Source organism: Lichenostomus cassidix, chromosome 23 (genome assembly GCF_008360975.1).
Source record: "Lichenostomus cassidix isolate B80296 chromosome 23, HeHo_3.0, whole genome shotgun sequence".
In the NCBI taxonomy this organism is placed as follows: domain Eukaryota; kingdom Metazoa; phylum Chordata; class Aves; order Passeriformes; family Meliphagidae; genus Lichenostomus; species Lichenostomus cassidix.
This window is the reverse complement of record NC_139503.1, coordinates 749,412-771,249: the sequence shown is the minus strand read 5'-3', so window position 1 is coordinate 771,249 and position 21,838 is coordinate 749,412. Positions and strand designations below refer to the sequence as shown.

Genomic DNA, 21,838 nt, shown 5'->3' with positions numbered 1-21,838 from the left:
GGTGGGGATTGTGTTTGGGGCAGGCTGGGGCTGGAATCCCTTTCACATCCTTAATTCACCCTACTTTCCTTGAAAAATCAAATCATTGTCCCCACCTTAAAAATGAGAGGTTTTTATGGCAGAGAGAAGAAGGAAGATGTAAGAACTAATCACTTTTATAGGGAGCTGATACAGCTGCTCCCCTCCTGGATGATGTGATTGTTCTCTCTGTCCCCACAAGGCTCCTCTGCACGAGGATTTGGTGGATTTTTGGGTCTCCTGTGAGAAGATGGAGCTGTCAGCAGCAGTCCCTGCTCTGGGAATGTTCTTCCTGTGCAGACTGGACAGGACACTGGGCAGTGCCACCAAAACAGTCAAACCTTTATAAAACAAACTCCAACATTTTATTTGGATCAAAGCAAAGTCTCTGAGAACAAAGAGGTGCTGGGGCTGCACCAAGGGGTTCACCTCCCCCCTTGTCACCATTTAACAACAAAACCCCTTTGCTGCTGCCCAGGGCTGAGACTCACCAGTGTTTAATGACCCTGTTCCCTTCAGAGTCCTGTGTGAACAGGGACTGAGAGCTCAGCTCCCAGGGCTGGCTGGGGCTGCAGTCATCCCTGGGGGAGCTGCCCCTGTCCCCATGAGCAATGACCCTGTTCCCTTGGGAGTCCTGGCAGAAGAGCTGCCTGCAGGACTCCCCCAGAGCCCCCAGTGTGTTCTGGTGCAGCTCCTGGAGGGGCTGAGCTCCCCCTGGGCTCTGGGCACAGGAACAAACCCCTCTGGCTGCCCTGGGAGCAGCCCCTGGAACAGGGTTTGTGTTCTCAGTCCCTGCAGAGCCCAGCCCAGAATGAACTCTGCTCCGGTGCTGTGGTTTTCTGCTCCCTGAGGTTGTTTCTCCAGGAGATAACTGGGATTTGTTCCTGTGAGTGATGATCCTGTCATGCTCTGAGCCCTGGGAGAAGCTGCAGCACCAGGAATCCCCTCCTGCCCCACAGGAGGCTTTGCTGTGGCTCTGAGACTCCCCTGGGGGCTCCAGGGAATCCAGAGGTGCTTTCCATGCCCAGGATGTGCCCTGCATGCCCTGCTCGGCTCCAAAGGGCTCCTCCTGGGCTCCCTCCAGCTGTGGCAAGGCCAGGATCTTCACAGGACAGGCAGGAGGAGTCCCTGTGTCCTTACAGTCTTTATTTGGGGTGAAAGGAGTCGGCCTGGAGTTCTCTTTGTCCTTTTCATCTGAAAACAGCAGGGGATTGGTTAAAGCAGTCACATTTCTCAGGGTAATCACCACCCACAGCACCAGTGCTCTCCTTTGTGTGTCCCCAAGGATTGTCCCCAAGGATTGTCCCCAAGGATTGTCCCCCAATAATCTCCTGGTGCTGCAGACACTGCCTGGAGCAGCACTGGGTCACCTCAGCCCCTCAGGTGAGACACCAGAGCTGCACCTTCAGCTCTGCAGCCCTTGGCTCCTCTGCCTTCCTCCCTCAGCCCTCCTGGCAGCTCACCTCTGACATTCCCTTCAAAAGCAGCAGCTCAAAGTTACCAAAAAACCCCACAGAGCTGAAACTGCCCTGAGGGAGGCATCGAGTCCCACATTTGCTTCTGAAACCATTAAATACAAAATCCAAGTTCTCAATACAAACTCCTCCTTCCCGGGAGTTCAAACCTTTACCCTCTGCGGCAGAAAATGACCTTTTCCGCCGCGGTTTGTCCCGCGCAGCCCGTCAGTACCTGCTGGGGGGCTCAGGAACGGGAGGATGCTGCTCTGCCTGCTGCCCGCCCGGGGCAGGTTCCTCTCGCCATTCCGGGCGGGAGCTTTCAGCTTGGCGCTGAGGGGCTGGGGAAACACGTGAGAAGTATTAGGAAAGATATTTTTTAAATCAATCTCCTCTCAGCCTTCCCTTCCCCACGCTGCCCAGGCCCGGCTCGTCCCCTCCCGCAGCCCCGGGGCTCACCCGCGCCGGGCGCTTCAGCTCGGCCGTGTCCAGCCACACGCCGCAGGGCTCAGCCCGAGCCGCGCTGCCGCCGCGCCGCCGCATCACCCCGGGGCTACCGGAGCCCCCGATCGATCCTTTACCGATCCTTTATCGATCCTTCCCGATCCTTTACCGATCCGGTTCCGGTGCTTCGCCGCTCCCGCTTTCCCGCTCGCGCTGGCCCCGCCCCCTGAGGGCACTGCGCACGCGCCGCCGGCAAGGATGGACCAATGGGAGCAGAGGGGCGGGGCCACTAGCGGAATGAGGCCACGCCCACCCATATATAAGGCGCGGCGGGGCGATGGTGGCTCAGAGCAGCAGCGGAACTGGGATGGAGCTGAGGTGACAGGAGAGGCGATCTGTGCCAGCAGGGGCCGGGAAACTGCCCGGCCGTGTCTGCCCTGGGCGTCCTGAGGGCAGCAGCGCTGCTCCCCGCCCTGATCCAGCGCTGAGCTCCCCGGCGGTCCTGGGGCTCCAGTATCACACCACCCCTGCTCTCCTGCGCTTCGGGGACAGGGCTGTCCCCATGCTGTCACCATGCTGTCACCATCCTGTGCCCAGCCTGCTCCACAGGGAAAGCACAGCGCCCTGCCGCTGCTCGGACAGCTCTGAACAACTCCCTCAGCCCTACAAAAGGGGCCTGTAATGATAGTAAATTAATTTGTCACCTTTGTTTATGGTTCAAACCACCTCACCCTGGGGTTTCCATGGGTTAGATGCTAACAGGGGCCAGATGGCATCTCCTTACCTCATGCTGGGACTCCTGGCAGCTCCCCAGGCTGTCCCCAGGCCAGCAGGGCACACAAAACACTTTGTTCCAACTGTTTATTCAGAGGCGAGCTGAACCCATGTACCATTCTACGAGCAAGCTGGAACTAAATATGTATTAAAAAAAGCACAAAAAGCATCTCTTACTTTCATTCTCTATAGAAAGCACTTGCTGAGTAACAGTTCATGAAGCAGCATCTCAAACCCTGGGGCTGCATCTGGGCTGAGCTTTCTTCTTTACTCTTCCTTGACACCCAACTTGTTCTTCACCCTGCGGGCCATGAAGGCAGCAGTGAGGACAGAGCAGGTGACAGTGAAGAGGAACAGCGCAGAGAAGTCGGGTGCCAGGTCTCCCTGCAGGGAGGAGTAGATCTCCCTCCTGCACTCGTAGTCCAACACCACGGCCTCGATCTGCGCCAGCGTGCAGAGCACCAGGAACACGTGGAAGATCTGGTGGCTCTGCCCAAAGAAGTGACACTTCCCGGGGAACCACTTCTCGGGGTAGGGGTGGGAGAAGAAAAAGGCGCCGATGAGGAAGAAGAGCACCTGGCACTTGTGGTAGAGCAGGGCTGGGTCAGGGTGCTGCGAGGTGAAGATGCGATGGACCACGGGGCTGATGTCCAGCAGGTAGGCCAGGCCTGAGGGCAGCTCCTGGCACAGCCGGCCTGGCAGCGGGCAGGACTGGTGGAAGTGGAGCTTGGCGTAGCAGGAGCCGGCACAGGACAGCCAGGCCAGCCCTGCGGCCAGCGGCAGGAAGAAGCTCTGGATGTGCTCGTGCCAGCTGGGCTCGATGGCGTAGTAGAAATGGCCCAGGGCACTGCCATACTGGTAAACAGCCACCCCCACGTAGTCCATGAAGAAGAAACTGTAGTGCCAGAACTCGGACTTGGCCTGCAGCAGGTGGGCGAGGCTGCTGAACGTCAGGTAGGTGATGGAGGCCACCAGGATGATGAGCAGGGGTTGGGCGTGAGGGTCCTGCCTGAAGTCCACTTGCTGCCCCAGGCGCTGGAAGCGCAGCAGCAGCACCAGGGCGGCCACCAGGTGTGACCAGACGTTGATGGCCTCGTTGTGCTGCTGGAAGAGCGTGGAGAAGTAGTAGCGCCAGGTCTGCTGCACGGGGCGATAGCCACTGTGGATGTAAGGCTTCCAGAACACCCGCGGCACCTCCGAGCTGCTCACCGTGCCTGGGGGTGAAGGTCCTGGCAGCTTCATGCTGATGAAGAGCTGGCTGAGCTTCTCTGTGATTGCTGTTGCCATGATGAGGCCAAACTCTGTGTCTCTGCTGTGTAAAATGACCTTTGGGAAGGAAAGGAAGTTTTTCTGTGGGGTTGGGTAGGGATTTGAGCATAAAAATCAACAAGCAGGGGCTGTTCAAAGGCTTTGCCTGGGGTTTCCCCCCACCGTGGAACAGCCTGAAATAAGAAACTCCAACAACAGTGACAGAAAGAAGGCTGAAAGGAGACTTAAGAACCCCTGGGGTGCCTCTGCTGCAGACTGGAGGAGCCCAGAGGATATGAGTTTGGGGTTAAATGACACAATAATTACACAACAGCACACATCAGTTCCTGGCTCACCCTCCTTCCCTATAGCTGGGAACTGCTAAACAAACCAAGCATCCTAAACAAACCTCCCACTCCAGATTTTCCCTCCAGTAAACTGTTTGCAGTGTCTGTCCTTACAAAAAACAACAAGCTGTGTTCCCACAAGCATCAGGGTGAACTGCTCTGCCTCACAAGTATCTGAAAACAGAAATAATCAACACCACTAACAGAGGCTGCAACTCCTGCATTTGGAGTTTTACCTCCTTTTTTCAGCTCCTGATTTTCCAAGCAGCTTCCCACAAAAACAACGTGGCTCAAGTGAGTTCATCCTGTTGCACCACTGAGGTCCAGCAGAGTAATCTTAGTGAGCAGGAATTTCCATATTTACGTTTTGGAAGCTGCTGTCCTTACCCAGATAAAGGCAGCCCTGCTAGCTTGTTTGGCCTTTTCTGAAAACCTTTTTGAACAGAACATACCCAGAACGAGATTCTCTCCCCTCTTTACCTGCTCTTGCTCAGACAAGTCCTGAAGAAAACCTGGCTCACATCCAGCTTCAGTGCTGATTTATACCCCAAGCCCTGGCACGTGCCATCGTTTCAGGGTCAGGAAAAGCTCTTCAAAGTTTGGGAACAGGAGGAGGTGGGGATGGGACTGTTTGTTTTAAAAAACTCTGCAATTTCCTTATCAAAATCAATCTGTAACTCATTCCTGTCTGACTCTGAAGGGCACAGATGCAGAATAAACAAGGTCTTTGCTGCTCAACCTCCCTGCCAAATGCCCTTTGCCCACCTCCCCTGGCTAGAGGCCCCACATCCCAGACAGACCCCTGGCTGGGGCAGCAGCTCACAAAGGGAGATCCTTGGCCTCCCAAACCCCCCAAAAAGCTGCGACTTTCTCAGTCTGCCAGGGAAAAATTCCCCCCATGAACCTCTTCCAGACTCACAGCTCCTGCCCTGCACCGACACAGCCCCGAGTGCTGCCCCAGAGAGAGGGCAAAAGCAGAACCTCCCAAGTTCAGCTGTTTTGACCTAAATTCCACGGGCAGCTTGGAAGGAAACACTGCCCGGAGAACTTGCCTCAGTGCCAGGGCTGCCGCTGCCCTCGAGGTCGCTCAGGTGGAGGGAGGAGGTTCAGCTCCGGCCGTGTCCGACTCTGTTCCGGATCCCAGAAGAGAAATTCCTGCGGGAAAGGCGCCGCTGGCTCTGCTCTGCTCTGCTCTGCTGGGGAGATGCTGTCAGAAGCCGAGCACGAGGCAGGAAGGGGAGCGGTGTTTACTTCAGCTCCTCCGAAACTTGTCGGAGCAGGACTGAATGTGCCGAGCTCTTCCCAGCCTTGAGTAACGCTCCGTTATGGAGGGAGCACATCCTGGAAATCCTTCATGCGCCTCGTACTCCAAATAACACCCTCCGCCTCCCCACGAGCTGTCGGTAAGGCTGCCTCAAACGCCTGGCGTTTCCTGCGGAGCGTTTCCTTTCCCCAGCAGCATCCACCCCTCCCGCAGAATTTTTTGGTGATGATAAAGACTCGCCCCCGGCTGTTTACATCCCTGTTTGCTCCCGCCACACAGCGGCACCCAGCCTGCAGAGCCTCCTAAAGCACTCAGAGCTTTCGTTTTCAAACCGCCGTGGGTTTCCTGCAGCTCAGCTCAGCCCCTGATCCACCTGAGCCCCGCAGAGCGGCAGCTCCAGCCCTGCCATGCCTTCTGGGCAGCCCAGGACTGTTGCTCCTCCCCTGGATGTTTTTCCCCCCAGGGTCGCATCCCCCGCAGCCCCTTGGAGCTGCTCTGACCCTCTGCTTCCCCCTTCTCGCCCCCCGACACGGCTCCACATCCCTCCCTCCCTCTGCAGGTGGAAGAAGCTGGGGAGCTTTTTTTTTCCCGTCCTTTTTTTAATTATTATTATTTTTAAGGAACCTGTTTGCAGCCCAGCTTTGCCCAGAGAGACTCAGTTCCGTTTTCCTGCACTGATCACTCCCCTCCCTTCCTCTGCTCTCAGGTCACTGCTGTCCCTCCCACCCCCCAAAATTCTCCCCGGAGCACTCAGAGACCCCAGACCCAGCTCAGCACAGGCACGGCAGACACGTGAAGCAGAAGGAAGAGGAGGGAACAGAAGGCCCCGCGCCGAGCTCTGACAGCTCTGGCAAGCCCAAACCTCACATTTAGTGTTGTTTTGGGCTCCAGCGCCATTTGGGGTTTGGCAGTGCTGCCATTCTCCTCCCCCGCCTTTGGAGAGAGGAGAAAAAACCCCACATGGCATTTGGGACACTCTTTCCTCAGCAGGTAACGACATTAGAATGAAGATCTGGGGGGTTTGATTGCTAATTATGCCTCATTTTGTACTCGGAGCTGCTCCAGGGCTCCTCAGCCTGCACACCCCAGTGAAAGGTGCTCAGCTCTCTCCTGGCCGCACTGTCCAGCCTCATCCCAAAGTTCAGCTCTGTTTTCCTGTCCTCGCCCTGCCGGGCAGACCCTGACCCCAGCCGGTGTCCTCAGGTCACACAGTGCTGGACAATGTCGCGATGAGCCACCCCAAGCCCCAAAGCCACCCCTCCTGTCCCCAGCAGGGAGCAGCACAGACTCTCTTACCTCGAGCTGTGGAGCAGCCGAACGCTCCTGGAAATGCCTCAGGAAGGACTCGCCGCGGCATTCCAGGGCTGTGTGTCCCACGGCTCCTCATGGATCAGCTCCGGGGGAAGCTCAGCTCAAAAGGACCCGGTGGGACACGGGAAAGCTTCCCAAACTGGGGCTTCCTCTCCATCATGCACCACACAAGGTCAAGTGGTCCAGGACTCCATGAGTCCCTCAAAAAGAGAATTCCCTGGCAGTTTTTCCATGCTCAGGTGTGACCTGGGCAGTACCAGGTGCTCCAGGTGTGGAGCAAAGCTGAAAACAAACTTAGGAGGCAAGGCTTGGGATCAAGGATGGGGAGAAGGCCAGGACTGAGCAAGGTTCCCCGAGAGCAGTGCCATCAGTGTCACATCCACGGGGCTGTGACACCCCCAGAGCCTTGCCAGGTTTGTGCTGGGCAGGTTGGGTGCCTGTTCACACCTGTGAGTGTCCTTAGGGGAAGACTTTGGGGTGCAATAGAGCAATTTTGTACCCAATCTACCCAAAAATCATCTTTCCTCAGAGCACAAGCAAACCCCTCCCATTTCTCACTCTCTAGAACAGAAGCAGATGTGGCTGTGGGCAGGTGTTGTGTTCTATCTCAGCACATCTGCATGACACAAGAAGAATGACACTTCCCCAAAGAGCCCTTCCCCTTTGGCAGCCCAACCCTCCCAGCACAGAGCAGGGCTCTGCCTGTCCCCCTGTGCCACACAAGTCCCCATTGAGCAGCACGAGTCACCCCAGGAACGCTCCCAAGGCAGGCTCCCCTCAGTCATGTGGGAACAAGGGCTGTTTGTTGGGGTGTCCCAGCACGGGGAGGTGGCTCGGGGCCTGGGAACAAAAACAGCCGACAGCTGACAACTGCTGAGGTGTCACACAAAGCTCTGATTGTCACAGCCGCACAATGCCAGGCTCTGGGGCACAGCAGCCGAGCCCAGGGGAGTGGGGAGCTGCTCCAGACCTTTCCAGCCACCCAGACCTCAGCTCCTGAAGAAGCAACTCGGGATAACAGCACTGTGCAGCTTTATTGAGTCACTCAGTTACAGCAGTATTTTAGCAGACTGGGACAGTCAGAGAATTTTGTTTGAAGTGTAACAGATATTCAGCATGGAACAGTTACTACAGATTCCTTGCACAAAGGTCTTACAGAGCTGATACAGTACTCGCCATCAACCCAAAAGCGAGTGCACTGGCGTAGAAAAGGATGCAACAAGAAGAAAAAGCTACACTGGAAAGACAACACTTTTAGAAAAGTGACACATGGAAGGTCTCCCCTCTAGCCCCCAAAGCAAGTGTAACAGTTTGGATCTAATTTTACAGTTCTACATCAGTTTCTAAGAACCTTAAAAAAAAATATATAACCGAACCAAAACCAAAGATAAAACCACTGGCCAGTACAGTCTTTGGATATTTGGAGGAGGGGGAGAGTCAGTTTCCAGAACGGAGTCAGTCAGTCTCGGCCTCGCCAGGGTCTTTGCCTTCTTTGTTCTTTCGAACCTCTTCCACATGCTTGTCCTGGAAAACAGCAGCAGGAAGCTGTTAGATCCCAGGAAGGGCAAAGCTGCAGGGAAAGGCTTCCCACAGCACACTGTGGGGCACTGAGGGGAACAGGGTGGGGCTTTAGGGGAGAAAGGGACAGGCTGCTCCAACTCCATCCATCCTCTCATAAAGAGCTGGATTTCTGCAAACCCTTTTGCAGATTTGGTGACCAGATCACAGCACCCCAGCTCTCCCCCCTGCCCCTGTGGACATTCACTGGGGGGTTTTACCCACTTTTCCAAGCAAGGAGCACGGACAGCTCCCTCTGCCAGGGCTCCACACCCACCTTCTCCCGCAAGCGCTCCAGCTTGGCAGCCATTTGTGCCTCACGGTTCTCTTTGTTGGCTTCCATTTTGTGGGTCAGCTTCTCCTCTGCCATTTTGCTGAAGTTGTTGTTCTCCTCGATGGCTTTCTGCAGCACCTCCTTCTCGTGCTCTCGCTTCTCAGCCAGCTGCTTCAGCACCTCTGCCTCATGGGACTGACAAGACACAGGGGCAGCTCTGAAGGCGGCAGAGCACCACTCGGGCCACGGGAGCTGCCCTGGCTCCTGAGAGGATTTTCTGCTGCCTGGCTGCAAACAGAGCTTGGTGCTGCAGGACAGAACTCCTGGGGCTTCCCCCACCCACCACAGAACCTGCATTTCATCACCACAAGCTACCTGCAAAGCTCAGTTTGGCATTACTTGCAAATCCTGTTAAATGGGATCTTTCTGGGAAGAGAACATGGGGTTTTTTGATGTTAACACTGATGGAACTTTCCTTGAAGATTTTCCCTTCTCAGAGTGGTGAATCACCAAGATTCAGGTCAGGCTCACTTCAGTCAAAGCCTTGCCACCCTCAAGGGCTCCAGGCTGCACCCCCAGCCACATCTTTCATCAGTCAGACAATTTATTCCCAAACTTCTCATTACAGATTCACTGCTGCGTTTTCTAGGAGAAAATTAATCTGTTCTGGTGTTAAAAGACAGGAAAAACAGCTTCTTCCTGAAAGAGCTGCCCCTCTCAGCTACATTTCCCCCCAGTTTTTCTTCAAAATCAGTTTGGAATCAAAGCCATGGTTCTGAAGACTGCAACAAAGCTTCGTAAGAGCCCCAGGGATTCCATTAATAAGTTCCATTAATATTCTATTTGCCATTAAAAAAACACTTATTCCAAACAATAAACAAAAATCCCCCAAAACCCAACAGAACTGGTGGAGCAGAGCTCACTTCAACTGCTCCAGATTTACCTTGCGTCTCTCCTCTGCCGCTTCCAACTTCTTCTGGATCTCTTCCAATGACACATCCTTCTTCTTTGGGGGAGACAGAGGGAATTCTGGCACCGATTCTTTCGAGCGGGGGCTGAGGATCAGCTCAAAGGCCTGCCCAGAGGCTCTCTTCTCCAGCTCCTTCACTTGGATATCTGGCAATGAGGGGAAAAATGCCAAAAAAATGAGGATTTTATCCAGGAACTGGCTCAGGTAGTATTAACAGCCTTCCAAAATTCAGCACCACAAAGCTCCCTGAGGGCATCCAGGACAAGAGTTTTGTTCTGAGCATGGCAATACCGTTCAAAAATGTAGAATTTTTCTTTGTGATCCTTCCTTGATCCTGCATCACCCAAGCACCTGATGCTTTATTTTAGCCTTCAACATCCCAAGTCATAAAAACAAGTTTATTAGCTCAAATTAAAACTCAATCTTTCTCCAACGCCAAACCTGAAGATGAATTTCTAAGCGTTTGCCTGACACCTCAGAGAGCCAAGGACTGCAAAAATCAGTTTTTAGAGAAATCTGCAAGGCAGGGCTCTCTCTCCCAAGGCTGCAGCAGGCATGTCAGCCCTGCACGGTGTCAGCTGCACCCGTGTGGTCCCCAAGATGTCTCGGTGACAGTCAGCTCTGCCGCGGGAGCAGATGGCTGCAGGGAGCTGAAGCCCATCTGCTGCCAGACTCCTCTTTTGGGGTGTTTTCACAACCACAGCCTCGCCCAAGATGGGAGAAAAGCCTGGTGATGGCAGCTTAACTAGATTTGATTTTCAAGTTATTCCCAAGGAAGTTAACAGGCAAAAAAAAAAAAAAAAAAAAAGACAGAAGAGCATTTAGCACATAATTCCACCTACCAGAAGTAGCCATGGCCAAGAAAATAAGACTCCAGAAGCCAACCCTGGCAGAAAGTCAGTCGGTTGGGTTCCTAGATAACAAAGAGATGTGCCTGTCAACAGCCAGCACAGGGATCCTGTTCCTTCTAATAAAAACTGCTAAACATAATTAGAGCTGCTGAACAAAAGGCAGGCAAGGTAGGTCACTGCAGTCAGTGATTCCAGGCATTCTGTTGGGCTGATGGACAGTGCTGGGAATACTGGAGAGGTTATGGCATTACAGGTGTTCCAGGATCTGTGTGATATTCAAGCATCTTCAGTCTGTTTTATTCCACCGTAATTAAGCTCATCAAACAAAGAGCCCCGTTTTACCACGGCACTGTGGAGATCTCACTGCTCTCACACACAGGTAAGAGCTCTCCGAATTAAAAAATGACGCACCACAGGACAGCACAGCCAGGATTCCTGCTACTCCCGAAGGATCTGAAATGTGCGCAATCGAGCTCATTTAAAATTCGCTTTTAATTGCGCAGCTCAAGTCAGATGCTTCACACCGCAGCAGACAGCGAGGGCGCGCACCGCCCAGGACACCTTGTCAAAATGGGGCGTCGTTGAAAACGCCACAAAACGGTCGAGGAACCGTTAAAAGGAAAAAAAGACTAAAATAACGGGTTTCTGGGGGGTTGGAGGGGCTCCGCTGCGGTCCGGGCGGGGCTGGGCGCGGAGCGGGCGGCGCTAGGACCGCGCGCCCCCTGCCCGCGCCACGCCCACCCCGCGCCCGCAGCCAATCCCCGCCGAGCCGCCGGCGGAGGCCACGCCCCCTGCCCGCCCCCGCCCCTCCAACCGCACCGAATTCAAACCGCCGGGGAGAGCGCGCGCGCGCCCGCGCGAGGGGGCTCGAGGGAGGGGGCGGGGCCAGCGCCAACATCCGGGCACCTGCCGCCCCCCGCCTCAGGTGCGGGGCCGCCCCCCCCGCCTCAGCCCCGCAGGGGCCAAGGGGACAGGGAGCGCCGGGCAGCGACACGGGGACAGGGGGCTCCGGCAGGGTCCCCCGCGGCTCGATGGCGTCGGGGCACGGTGGCCCGGACACCGCCCCTTCCCCACTAACAATGGCGGGGAGGGGAGGGGGCGCCGCTGCCGCGAGTAGGGCGTCGCCCCTCGCTGAGGGACAATAGACACCCCGTTCCCCTCAGCGATCGGGGCGCGGGGGTGACAGGGACACATACGAGTAATCCCCCCATTGTCTCCCTTGCCTTTGTCACCGCGACGCCCCAAAACCGGGCGGTGACGCGATGCCCGCCAGCGGGGACAAAAACGACCCTCGTCCCGAGGGCCCGCAAAGTGCCCCGCAGCCCCCCCACACCTTGACACCCACCCTCGGGACCCGCCCGCCTCCCGCATCAACGGGGCGCCGGACCTCCCTGGAGCGCCGACACTTTCCTCCCTCCTTCCTCGCCTTCTCAAGATGCGGAGGGCACAGCAGAGAGGCCCGCAGCCGCGGCCCGCCCGAGCCTTCTCCCCGCTAACGGCTCCGCCGCGCACCCACCTGCCCGCGCCGCCGCTCCGGCCACACTCCGCTCGCGCCCGCCCCGCCGCGCACAAAAGCGCCAAACAAAGGCACGTGACCCGCCCCGCCCCGCCCCGATTGGCCGAGCCCGCCGGCACGTGCCGCCCGCCGGGGGGGTGGGGGGGCTCGCGCCCACCCCCTCACTAACGCACCCCCCATCCCAGCCCCCCCGCCCCCGGCCGCGCGGGGCATGCCGGGAGTTGTAGTCCGCCCCCGGCGGGGGGCAGCGGCCCCTGTGCTCGGCCCGGGCCGGGCGGCGGTACCGGGACCAACCGCGACCCCCCAGGGACCCCCCGAGCCCCGAGCTGTGCTCCCGCTCCTGCCCCCGCAGCTGCTGCGCCTCCCTTTGTGTCTCACGCCAGCAGTGGGGAGGACAGGGGCAGCAGGGCCGTGCCGCAGTCAGGGGTGTCCGGCCTGAGGGGGGAATGGTGGCAGTGGAGCTGTGGGTGCAATGGCTGGAGCTGCGGCCACCTCATGGCCATGGTCACCTCATGGCCATGTTCACCTCATGGCCGTGGTCACTGCAGAGCCATGGTCACCTCATGGCCACCTCATGGCCATGGTCACCTCATGGCCATGGTCACTTTATGGCTGTGGTCATCACAGAGCCATGGTCATCTCAGCATCATGATCACTTCATGGCTGTGGTCACCTCATGGTCATGGTCACCACACAACCATGGTCACCTCAGATCCATGGTCACCTCGGAGCCACGGTCACATATCTCTGGGTCGTGGCTACCTCAGAGCCATGGCCACTTGCCTTGAGACTTTGGTCACCTCAGAGACGTGGTCATCTATGTAATGGCAAGACTACCTCACGGCCACGATAACTTCAGGGCTCTCGGTCATCATCAAGATGACCACCATGTCCCCTCGGTCACCTCAGGGTCACAGCCACACAGGACAACCCCAAAGAGGGTCAGTGGCCCCACAGAGTGTTTTGGGGACCAAGCCACCCTCTCCCTTGGGGTGACACCAGCGAGCCTGAGCACATCCAGAAAAACCCCATTTGTGCAGATTCCATGGAAAGGACAGGGTGGCTCCGTAAGGATCTGCCCTGGGAATGTTCCCCTTCCCTGGATAATGCCATTGCCAACCCCAGAGAAGTGTTTCACTCCCAAACATGCTTCAAACAAATTCCCTCCCTGTCCACATGCTCCACACAAATGAATCCTGTGCAATTCCCACACTCCAGCCACACCAAGAGTCAATCCACACAAAAGGCAGATGGACACACAACAAAATCCTCTGCTACAGTCCCAGCCCTGCAGCCTCCACACCCAGAACCCAAAAAAAGGACTTTTCTGGGACCCCCCCCTTGCCATGCACCCTCTCAAACCCAAGGATTTTGCACCCAAAAAAGAGGAATCCTACCTTGTGGAAGGTTAATATTGTGACAGAAAGGCAGGAAGCTTTCAAAACAGAGATTATTTTAAACACTTGCCCTGTTTTTTGCTGATCTGACGTCTATTTCCATGGAAACCACATCCAGCCGCCGAGCTGCTAGAATTGGGAGAGGCTTCTGCCGGAGTGGCCATGGGAAGAGCCATTTTCCAGCTGCGTGGTTGAACCTTTTTGTGGCACTGAAGGAATCCCAGGTTCAAAATCTGAAGCCTGAGGTAGCTGCTTGGCCCTGTGGGATCATTCCTGGCATCTCTGTGGGGTTCCCAGCTCCATCCCAGGGAAAACACATCCGTGTCACCCAGAACATGCGTGTTTTCCAAGGAAACATCTGGAGTGTTTGGATGAAACGTTGTGGGAGACAAAGCAGCCAAGAGCCCCTGCCACCAGCCTGTGTTTCTCTATCATTTATTAATTATCACTCGTGCAGCCCAGCAGTGTGTTGGAGGCTTTAATATTAATGCTTTTGAGTCAAGTCAAAGAGCTTATCCTGGGATGATCTCTGGATTTCCCAGAGGAAATGAGGCTTCCTGGGCTCGGGGCTCTTGGTGTGGTACCTGTGATGGGCTTTATTCAGTGCTCACCCCAGGGAGAGCAGCAGGAAATTCCCTTTACAGATTCTGAAGGAGGGATGCGGGCTGAGATAAAGATACAAGTCATGCCAGCACTTCCCAGCTTAGTTTCTGGGGAAAAAAGGAAGGAAAAAAGAGAAAAAAAGAAGACCTGATTGTAGCTTACCTTCCTTTGCAGATTGGCTTTAAAGGCTAAAATATTTCCTTCTGGGAAGAACTGTCTTATGTAAGAGGCAACTTATTGACGAGCTGGGAATGGGATTTGGGATCTGCTCTCAGCTCTGGCATTTTCCATGCCCTATCTTTTAGGATGAGACTCTTCCCCAATCCCTTTACAACACCTGCCACCACTGGCTTTGATTTGAACCAAAACCTTTGAGCACTGTTATGATACAAAGAGAAACAGCAGCTCCCAGCAGGTGGAAAGACACTGAGTTGATCTCATTTCTGGCCTTGTTGCAGGAGTGGTTTTATTTTTGGAGCGTTTCATAAACCCCATTTGTTTATGTGGCATTTATTTTTGTCTGATCTCGAGGAGAATGGAGTATATGAAAAGCTTTTATTTAATTTGCATTTGATTTGTGTTTATTGACACATTTATTGCGGTTCCAAACAGACTCTTCCCTCCTCAGTGTGTGGCTGTGGTAGTTTTTATCTACTGGATTCCTCATCACCAACAAAAGCTTTTTTTTTTGCTTTAATTCCAGTTTTACCACTAAGAGAGCAGACAGCAGTGGGAGAAACATCCTCCAACATGCCACGTTTAGCCCCAAAACAGGTTGGAGAAGAAAAACACCATTTCAAGCCCAAATTTACCATCAGAATGAATTTCTGCCAGATGAATTTACGCATTTTGAGGAAAATAAAGGATCACAGCAGCACCTGCAGAAGACATTCCCAGAGCAGAAAGGACAAAGGCTCTGTAAATTAGGAATATGACCAGTGGGTATAGAGAATCCAAGCTGGTGATTACATCACCCACTTCAAATCGTGTCCCTTGTGTCCCTGCCAGTGCTCCAGGGGGATCAACCCCACCACAAACCAAACCTCAGCTCCATCCCAGCCCACCCTGCTCGGGGTGGAACACAAAATTCCAGGTCTCATCGGAGGGCTCCTGCTACGTGTGAATTGAGGACGTGACGTGATCAGATTTAGCCCAAAGATTAAAGCCTCCCCTCTGATGTGCTTATCAAAACACCCCACAAAGAGACTGACATAATTAGGTGACAACTCAGCCCACGGCAGCTCTTTTAACTTGCAAAAATATTTAATCTCCAATAAGAAAATGTGGTTTCTGAGTATTAAATTGCCAGCCTTAAGCGCTGGTGGTGGTGGAGGGACTGACAGCTTATTTGTTAATCAGAGGATGGTTTAGAGCACCTTGGTTAGTGATCCTTGCAAGGGTTTGCTAGGGCTGGCAAATCAGCAAAGTTTATTTTAAAACTAGAAATGCAATATATTATTTGACCTGAGTGGATCAGTTTAAGAGATTTAATAACCAGCCTGCTGGAGGAAGGTGTATTTTAAAAGGAACTCAGAGGTAGAGAAGGGCTACAAGATCTCTTTCAATTCCCTCAATGATCTTAGAGGTTTTTTTCCAACCTTAAAAATTCTTGATCTTCAGATAAAAACACACTTTAATCCAAACGCAGCCGAGGAACCCACGGAACTGAAGAACAAACCAAGACTTTTAGGGAGTGTCTCCCTCACAATGAAAGCTTTTCCACAGGCAGGAAACGTTTAAGGTAATTGATATTTGTTTACTGGAGGTGTTTAGGCTGGTACTATATTTATGCCGAAAAACACCATTAGGAAAATGTTCCCTTCGGAATAAATTTGCACTTCCCAACGTGCTGTTGGAAATAATTGAATTTTTGCGAATCAGACAGGTTGGTTTTTTTTGAGAAATTCGCTCGAAATCTGTTAATTCCTCCCTCAAATGAGACGAGGAAAAGCGCTGAGCACAGATGGCGACTGCGCCTGCAGCGACAGGGAGGGAAATATCAATTAATTGCTTTGATATTGGGGCAACAGAACCCTGAAATGTCACGTTCACCCCTTCAAATGCAGCCACGGGACTGCACTGCCTGACACCCAAATTCTGTGGTGATGAGGTGACAAGGCTCTGGAGCACAAGAGGAATGTAAGATATTAATGAAATAAAGACAGAAGCTGCAGGAGATCTCTGTTCCCCTCCCAAAAAAACACCCAAACACTCAGAAAGGGCCACAGACACTAAAATAAGGCCAGGGGTTCTCACCACCAACACCTTCATCCCTGCTGGTCTTTCCCCTAAACAGATCTGCCAGCAAAGAGCAGCATTCCCTTCCCAGCCTGCCTGCCTTTCCATCCTTTATTCCCTAAAAAATTGGGGTTTACAGGACCAAACTGCTGCTTGGTGTTCTCCCCCAGCCCTGAGCTCTGCGAGCTGCCGCTGCCCCTCTGATAAACCCAGCTTGGCGACACGAATTCCACAAGTTTCTCAGAAACAGATGGCTGGGGAGAGGCAGGGGCGAGGGAGAGGCTCCATCACAAGCCCAACTATTATTAGAGAGCAGAGACTTCTCACCAGCAGCTCTCGGAGCTGGGTGGTTGTTCTCTCCATCAGCAGATCCTGCTGACATTCCCATCCATCCAGGTGTGTTCTCCCTGCCAAACACAAGCACAGGTCCATGTGGTGCTGCTTCCCTCCCCTCCCTGTGCCCAAAACCACATTTTTGGGAGATCTCCTCATGCTGCTCCCCCTCTCCTCGCTCCCAACCAAGCCCCGACCCATTTCTCCACACCCTCCCTGCTTTTCCCGTTCTGCTCCAAACCCGCAAATTTGCATTTCCATATGGAGCACCGGGAGCTTCTGCTATTCCAGGAAGCTCGTAAACATCTCGCTGCCGAGGGTTCAAAAATAACTGTGCTGCTCTGAGCTGCATCACCCTGTGAGAGCACCAGGCTGGGCAGAGCACGAGGCACAGGGCTCAGGGTTTGGGGTTTTTCCATGCAGGAGCCAACAGAAGATGAACTAATTGCATTCCCAAAGTGTCAGAGTCAGCCGTTTCAGCTGGGATGTGGCAACTGAGACTGTGGGATTTTTGACAAACACATGGAATAGCAATGCATGGAGGAGATATAAAATATTCAACAGCCACAGAACATTCCAGCACAGACATTTGCTGTGGACCTTTGAAATGGGGGGGAAATGACACTGAAGAAAAGCTGGGTGTAGCACTAATTATTCCCCAGCTCCTAATTAGTTCCTTGAATTTAAAATATGGATTCAGCTCCACCAGCAGCTCAGCAAGCCCATTGTGCTATTAATACTTCCCTGGCGTGATATGGTTAAAAATACTCCCACCCTTTCAAGACAGAATGTGGCTTGGAAGTGTCACGATGGGAGGAGTTGAGGGATGGAAATCCTCTTAAAGGAGTATGACTTCCCCAATATCAAATAAACAAAATGAATGGGCTGGTGACAGCCCCAGACTGAGCCTGCTCCCACAAAGAGCAAATCTGAAAATAATTCTCCATGCAGAGCTCTCAGGCCAGCTCAAATCAGAGCAGTTTCTCTGGTAAAATCAGGGCACAGCCAAATGGGAAATGGGGTTTATTTTTCAGGAGCTCTCCCGCCTGGGGAGCAGGTGGATTTGCAGTTCCCAAGTCCTGCAGATTCACAGCACGAGGCTGAAATTCCCAGCAAAAGGCAGATTTTGCAGTGTCCCCCTCCCTCCCATCATCCAGGGAATGCAGGAGATCCTGTCCTGCTCAGAGCAGCAGCCACATCCCATTTTTCTGTGGAATATCTGTAGGTGTTTATAGGTGGGATCCATCAGACCCCGTGGGTCTCTTCCCACAGGATCTGTGAGCCAAGGAAATGAGTCTGGGGGGTTTTCTGGCACCTTTGGACTTCAGCCCAGATCTGTGTTTCATCATTTCAGATCCTCTCAGGACAATGAGCAGCTCCCCTCCCCTCTGCACCGACAATTCCTCATCCCAATGGGTTAATTCCTGCTCCCTTCCCCTGGAATCTCAGCATGGAAACAATACCTGCACTTAACATTTGCTCCGTGCTGTTTGATCCCTTTTTTCCCCCACTAATTTGAGCCTGTGGTAGATCAATATATAAATTAAAAGACAAAAGCACCTGACACATCCACTGAGGCTGAGGGGAGAGACAAAGCCAGACTCTCTAGTGGAAAAACATCCATCTTTTACACAATAAAACAGCAATCTGCTGCTCTACGCCAAAATCAACACCCTCAGAGACACCCTCGTGTGATGGGCAACACAAGGGGTTTGTTTTAATTAAATTAAAAGAAGAAAAATCCCCCAAAACAATCCCCAGCCAAGGCCAGAGCTGTCAGAGGGTCGTGATCGACACGAGGGGATGAGAAAGCCTGGAGGAGTTTGGGGGATCATTGTGTCACCCTGGGAGGGCTGCTGACACTCTCAGCAGCACATTCTGGGGTGAAAATATGAGCTAAAGGGTTAAAAAGGAGGATTTGGGGTCTCCTCCTCACCCACTTTCCTCTCCATCACACTGTGGGGAAAGGCAGGAGGCAGAATCCACAGGCTGAGCTCAGCCTGTCCTTCCTAACATGGGGGAAAGCTGGATCTGGACCAAAATGCATCATTTCAATCTGTCTCAGTGGCTTTTTCAGAGCACAGAGACCTCACACAGCCCCTTCCCTCCCTCAGTTTCCCTCCTCAGTCCTTTCCCCCCGTTTATTCAGGAATCACCCCTGGGTTAGCAAGAGACACCTCCAGCCTGAAATGTGGCTTCTGCTGCAGAGGGAAAACTGCTGGAAAAACCAACTGTGCCCTCAAAACCCCCCTCGGTGCTGCTGGTGAGGGAACAGCAGCCCTCCTGGCCCGTGGTGGTGAATTTTGGAGGGCAGGGGATGGGGAGAGCAGCTCAGAGATGCTCCAGATCCCGAGGGACTGTCCTGCCCAGCGTGGGAGGAACTCAGGAGGATGACAGTGGGGAGTGAATCCCTCGTGACTGGGAGCATCCGGGTGTTCCAGCCCAAGGATTCGGTGATGAAAATTCACTTCAGAGGGCAGGAAACTTGATTTTCCTTCGGAATTCCACCCAGAGCGAAGTTGGGATTTTTCCAAAGGGAAAAAAACCCCAATGTGAAAGTGAATACTCACCAATCCGAGGGATGTAAGGAATTCTGCTCCAGGAGGTGCTGCCTGGGGTTGGGGTGGGGACAGCACTGCTCCTGTGTCCACGCTGGTCTCCAGGGCTGGACAGTGAGCTCAGAGCTCAGCTGGAAGGGCTCTGCACCTCCTGGGCTGTTGTGAATCCAGGCCTCACTATTTCCCTTAAAAACACAGGAAAAAGGGGGAAAAAAACCACCAACAAAAACCACGAGAGCCTTACGGTAATTACAAGGAGGTTTAACACGTGTGTGGATTTGCATTAATTAAATCGACAGGGAAGCTCCAATTGAGCAAATGAGGTTTTCTGTAAATGGCAGCAAAAGCTGCGGCAGGGCTGGAGCTGGGAACTCCAGGCTGCTGCAGGGATGTGCTGCTGGAAGGACTCCCAGGAGGGAGGAGGAGAGAGGGAGATGCTCAGCTCTGGGATGTGAGGAGCTGAGAGCCACAGGAGCTGTGGGAAGCTTTGGAGAGGAGGCTGGTGGGAGAGCAGAGATAAGCCGTGGGGAAGGAATGTGTCCATTCATAGCCCAGCCATGCTGCAGGCACGGCTGTGAGGGGAATATCAATGGGCAGTGTTTTGTTTTGTTTGGGTTTCTTTTTTTTTTTGTTTTATTTTTAAAGCCACCGGTTGGAATATTGAAGCAGGGCAGACACACTGGAATGCTTGGCTGGGAGGGAATCCTTCCAGCATCCCCTGGCTGGGCTGGATCCTGCAGGTGGGAGCTCCCAGGGCTGACCCCACAATGTAACAGGGTCAGTGTTCCTTCCCACATCCCTGAGAAACAAAACCCCTCTGGATTTAGGGGTGTAAAACCCACCAGTTCACATTCAAACCCCAAGCTCTGCACTGGAAGGCCACAGCAGCCCAGAGCTGGTGATGGAAGCAGATCTTTACCTCCTGCTTTTTGCCACCAAACCTCCCCGTGTGGCACAGGCAGCCTGGAGCAGCCCAGGACAGCAGTGGCAGTGTTTGGGTTTGTGCTGAATGCAGGGCTGATAACACAGAGATGTTTTGTTGTCCCTGAGCAGCCTTTGAACACTGCCAAGGCCTTTCCTGCTCCTGTGTCACCCCAGGGACCAGGCTGGGCATGGACAGGGAGCCTGGAGGGGACATGGCTGGGACAGGTGACCCCGAGTGACCCCAGGGATATCCCAGACCATGCTCAGGGTATAAACCAGGAGGAAAAAGGATGAAGGGAAGAACACTGGGAGTGATGGGTTTGTCTACCCAACTCACCTTGGAAGTGGCTGAACCCCTGGCTGCCCATGGGAAGTGGGGAATGATTTCCTGCCTTTCCCCTGCTTGCACACACAGCTTTGCTTTCCCTATGAAACTGTCTTCATCTCAACCCACAGCTTTCCTCAGCGTTCTCATTCTCTCCCCCATCCCAGCTGCTGTGTGGGGCTGGGATTGGAATAGGCAGGGAAAACACCTTCCTGGGATTTGTGCCACATCCTTCACGGGGTCTGTGCCACATCCCTCACTGCCCCCAGCCCTGGGGCTGCAGCTGGAATGGAGATCTGGAGCAAAGCATCACTGGGGAGGGAGCCTGGGCAAGGAGATGGCTCCGGGCTGGATTTAAAAGCAGATGCAGTGAGTCAGTGAATGAGGAGGATGCTCTCCTGCACCATCACATCCCATAGAAAACAGAGAGGCCGATGGAGCAGAGGGAGGAGGGTGTCTGCCCTGCCCGAGCTGCCCCAGGGCTTTTTTGAACTCTTTTCCAGCAGGATGTTTTCTTCAGAGGCACAAACCCAGTGGTAATGTGGCAGTGGCCAGCTCTGGAGCAGGGAGCAGAGGGATGTGGGGCCAGAGAGGAGGACAGCCCTGCTCCCCTGCTCCAGGGGCACTGGGGGCAGGAAGGAGCAGCTCCCCGTGAAGCAAAGGGTTAACAGATCCCCCCGAGCAGAGTCGGTTTCTGCCACCCCCTTCCCCAAGAGAGCCGTGCAGAATTTATGTATGTCTCAGCTGTGTCACCAGGGCCTCTCCCCTGTGGCTGCCAGCGCCGAGCCCAGCCCTGCTAATTCCGGGAGGAAAATGGGATTTGATTTCTGCACCAGTCACTGTCTCTCTCAGTTAAACCAGGACCTGACGGGCTCTGCCTGTCCCCCCCCGGCTCAGCTGTACATTCATCACATCCAGCGACCTTGAATGTCCCCCAGCCACCCCAGCACAGCCCTGTCCCCACGGGCTGCCACACCCCAGCCTGAGCCCTGCGCTAGAAACGCTGCTTTCGGCGCAGAACATTTAAAAATTAATATCTGGAAGGCTTCAAAGCAGCAGGGGCTGGTTGTCCTGTTCACATCAGTCCTTTGTGTGTCGCTGGGGAGCGGAGGAGACATTGAAGGATGATGTCCTGCCTGCTGGATGTCCCCTCTGCCGAGGGATGTCCTCTCTGCTGTGCTGTGCCTTCCCCCGAGGCCATCTGAGCATCCTCAGCCCCAGGGCTTGTCCTTCACTCCGAGTGGCAGGTGAGGATGTGACCATCACGGTGACACGAATCACTCAGGCTCTGGAGGAGAGAGACGCTCCTTCTCCATCCCCTCCTTCCCCCGGGGACAGGCTTGGCTGTCACTGCTGTCACCCACTGTGGTCTGCAGCTCCTCTGTGGGACAGCAGGGGACAGAGCTGCTGGGGATCCAGCCGCGGCAGGGAC

At 54.1% G+C, this 21,838-nt stretch overlaps 3 protein-coding genes and 1 long non-coding RNA gene across 4 annotated transcripts; all 4 read right to left on the bottom strand.

Annotated features, from left to right (window-relative positions):
* Positions 1–19: 19 nt before the first annotated feature.
* AUNIP (aurora kinase A and ninein interacting protein) lies at positions 20–2,044 on the bottom strand. The gene is made up of 3 exons (XM_085081559.1): positions 1,873–2,044; positions 1,708–1,829; positions 20–1,212 (listed from the first exon to the last, which is right to left on the bottom strand). Exons 1-3 carry the CDS (start codon positions 2,013–2,015, stop codon positions 506–508), a joined length of 972 nt encoding a protein of 323 aa, XP_084937685.1. The 5' UTR covers positions 2,016–2,044; the 3' UTR covers positions 20–505.
* Positions 2,045–2,763: 719 nt separating this feature from the next.
* PAQR7 (progestin and adipoQ receptor family member 7) lies at positions 2,764–5,970 on the bottom strand. Its single transcript, XM_085081328.1, has 2 exons — positions 4,766–5,970; positions 2,764–4,016 (listed from the first exon to the last, which is right to left on the bottom strand). Exon 2 carries the CDS (start codon positions 3,975–3,977, stop codon positions 2,958–2,960), a length of 1,020 nt encoding a protein of 339 aa, XP_084937454.1. The 5' UTR covers positions 3,978–4,016; positions 4,766–5,970; the 3' UTR covers positions 2,764–2,957.
* Positions 5,971–7,875: 1,905 nt separating this feature from the next.
* On the bottom strand, positions 7,876–12,157 carry STMN1 (stathmin 1). The gene is made up of 5 exons (XM_085081344.1): positions 12,029–12,157; positions 10,504–10,574; positions 9,635–9,807; positions 8,695–8,886; positions 7,876–8,384 (listed from the first exon to the last, which is right to left on the bottom strand). Exons 2-5 carry the CDS (start codon positions 10,514–10,516, stop codon positions 8,316–8,318), a joined length of 447 nt encoding a protein of 148 aa, XP_084937470.1. The 5' UTR covers positions 10,517–10,574; positions 12,029–12,157; the 3' UTR covers positions 7,876–8,315.
* A 4,522-nt stretch (positions 12,158–16,679) lies between these two features.
* LOC146427699 (uncharacterized) lies at positions 16,680–21,641 on the bottom strand. The gene is made up of 3 exons (XR_014856303.1): positions 19,170–21,641; positions 17,915–19,066; positions 16,680–17,818 (listed from the first exon to the last, which is right to left on the bottom strand). It is a non-coding gene; the product is annotated as an uncharacterized LOC146427699 (long non-coding RNA).
* Positions 21,642–21,838: the final 197 nt, after the last annotated feature.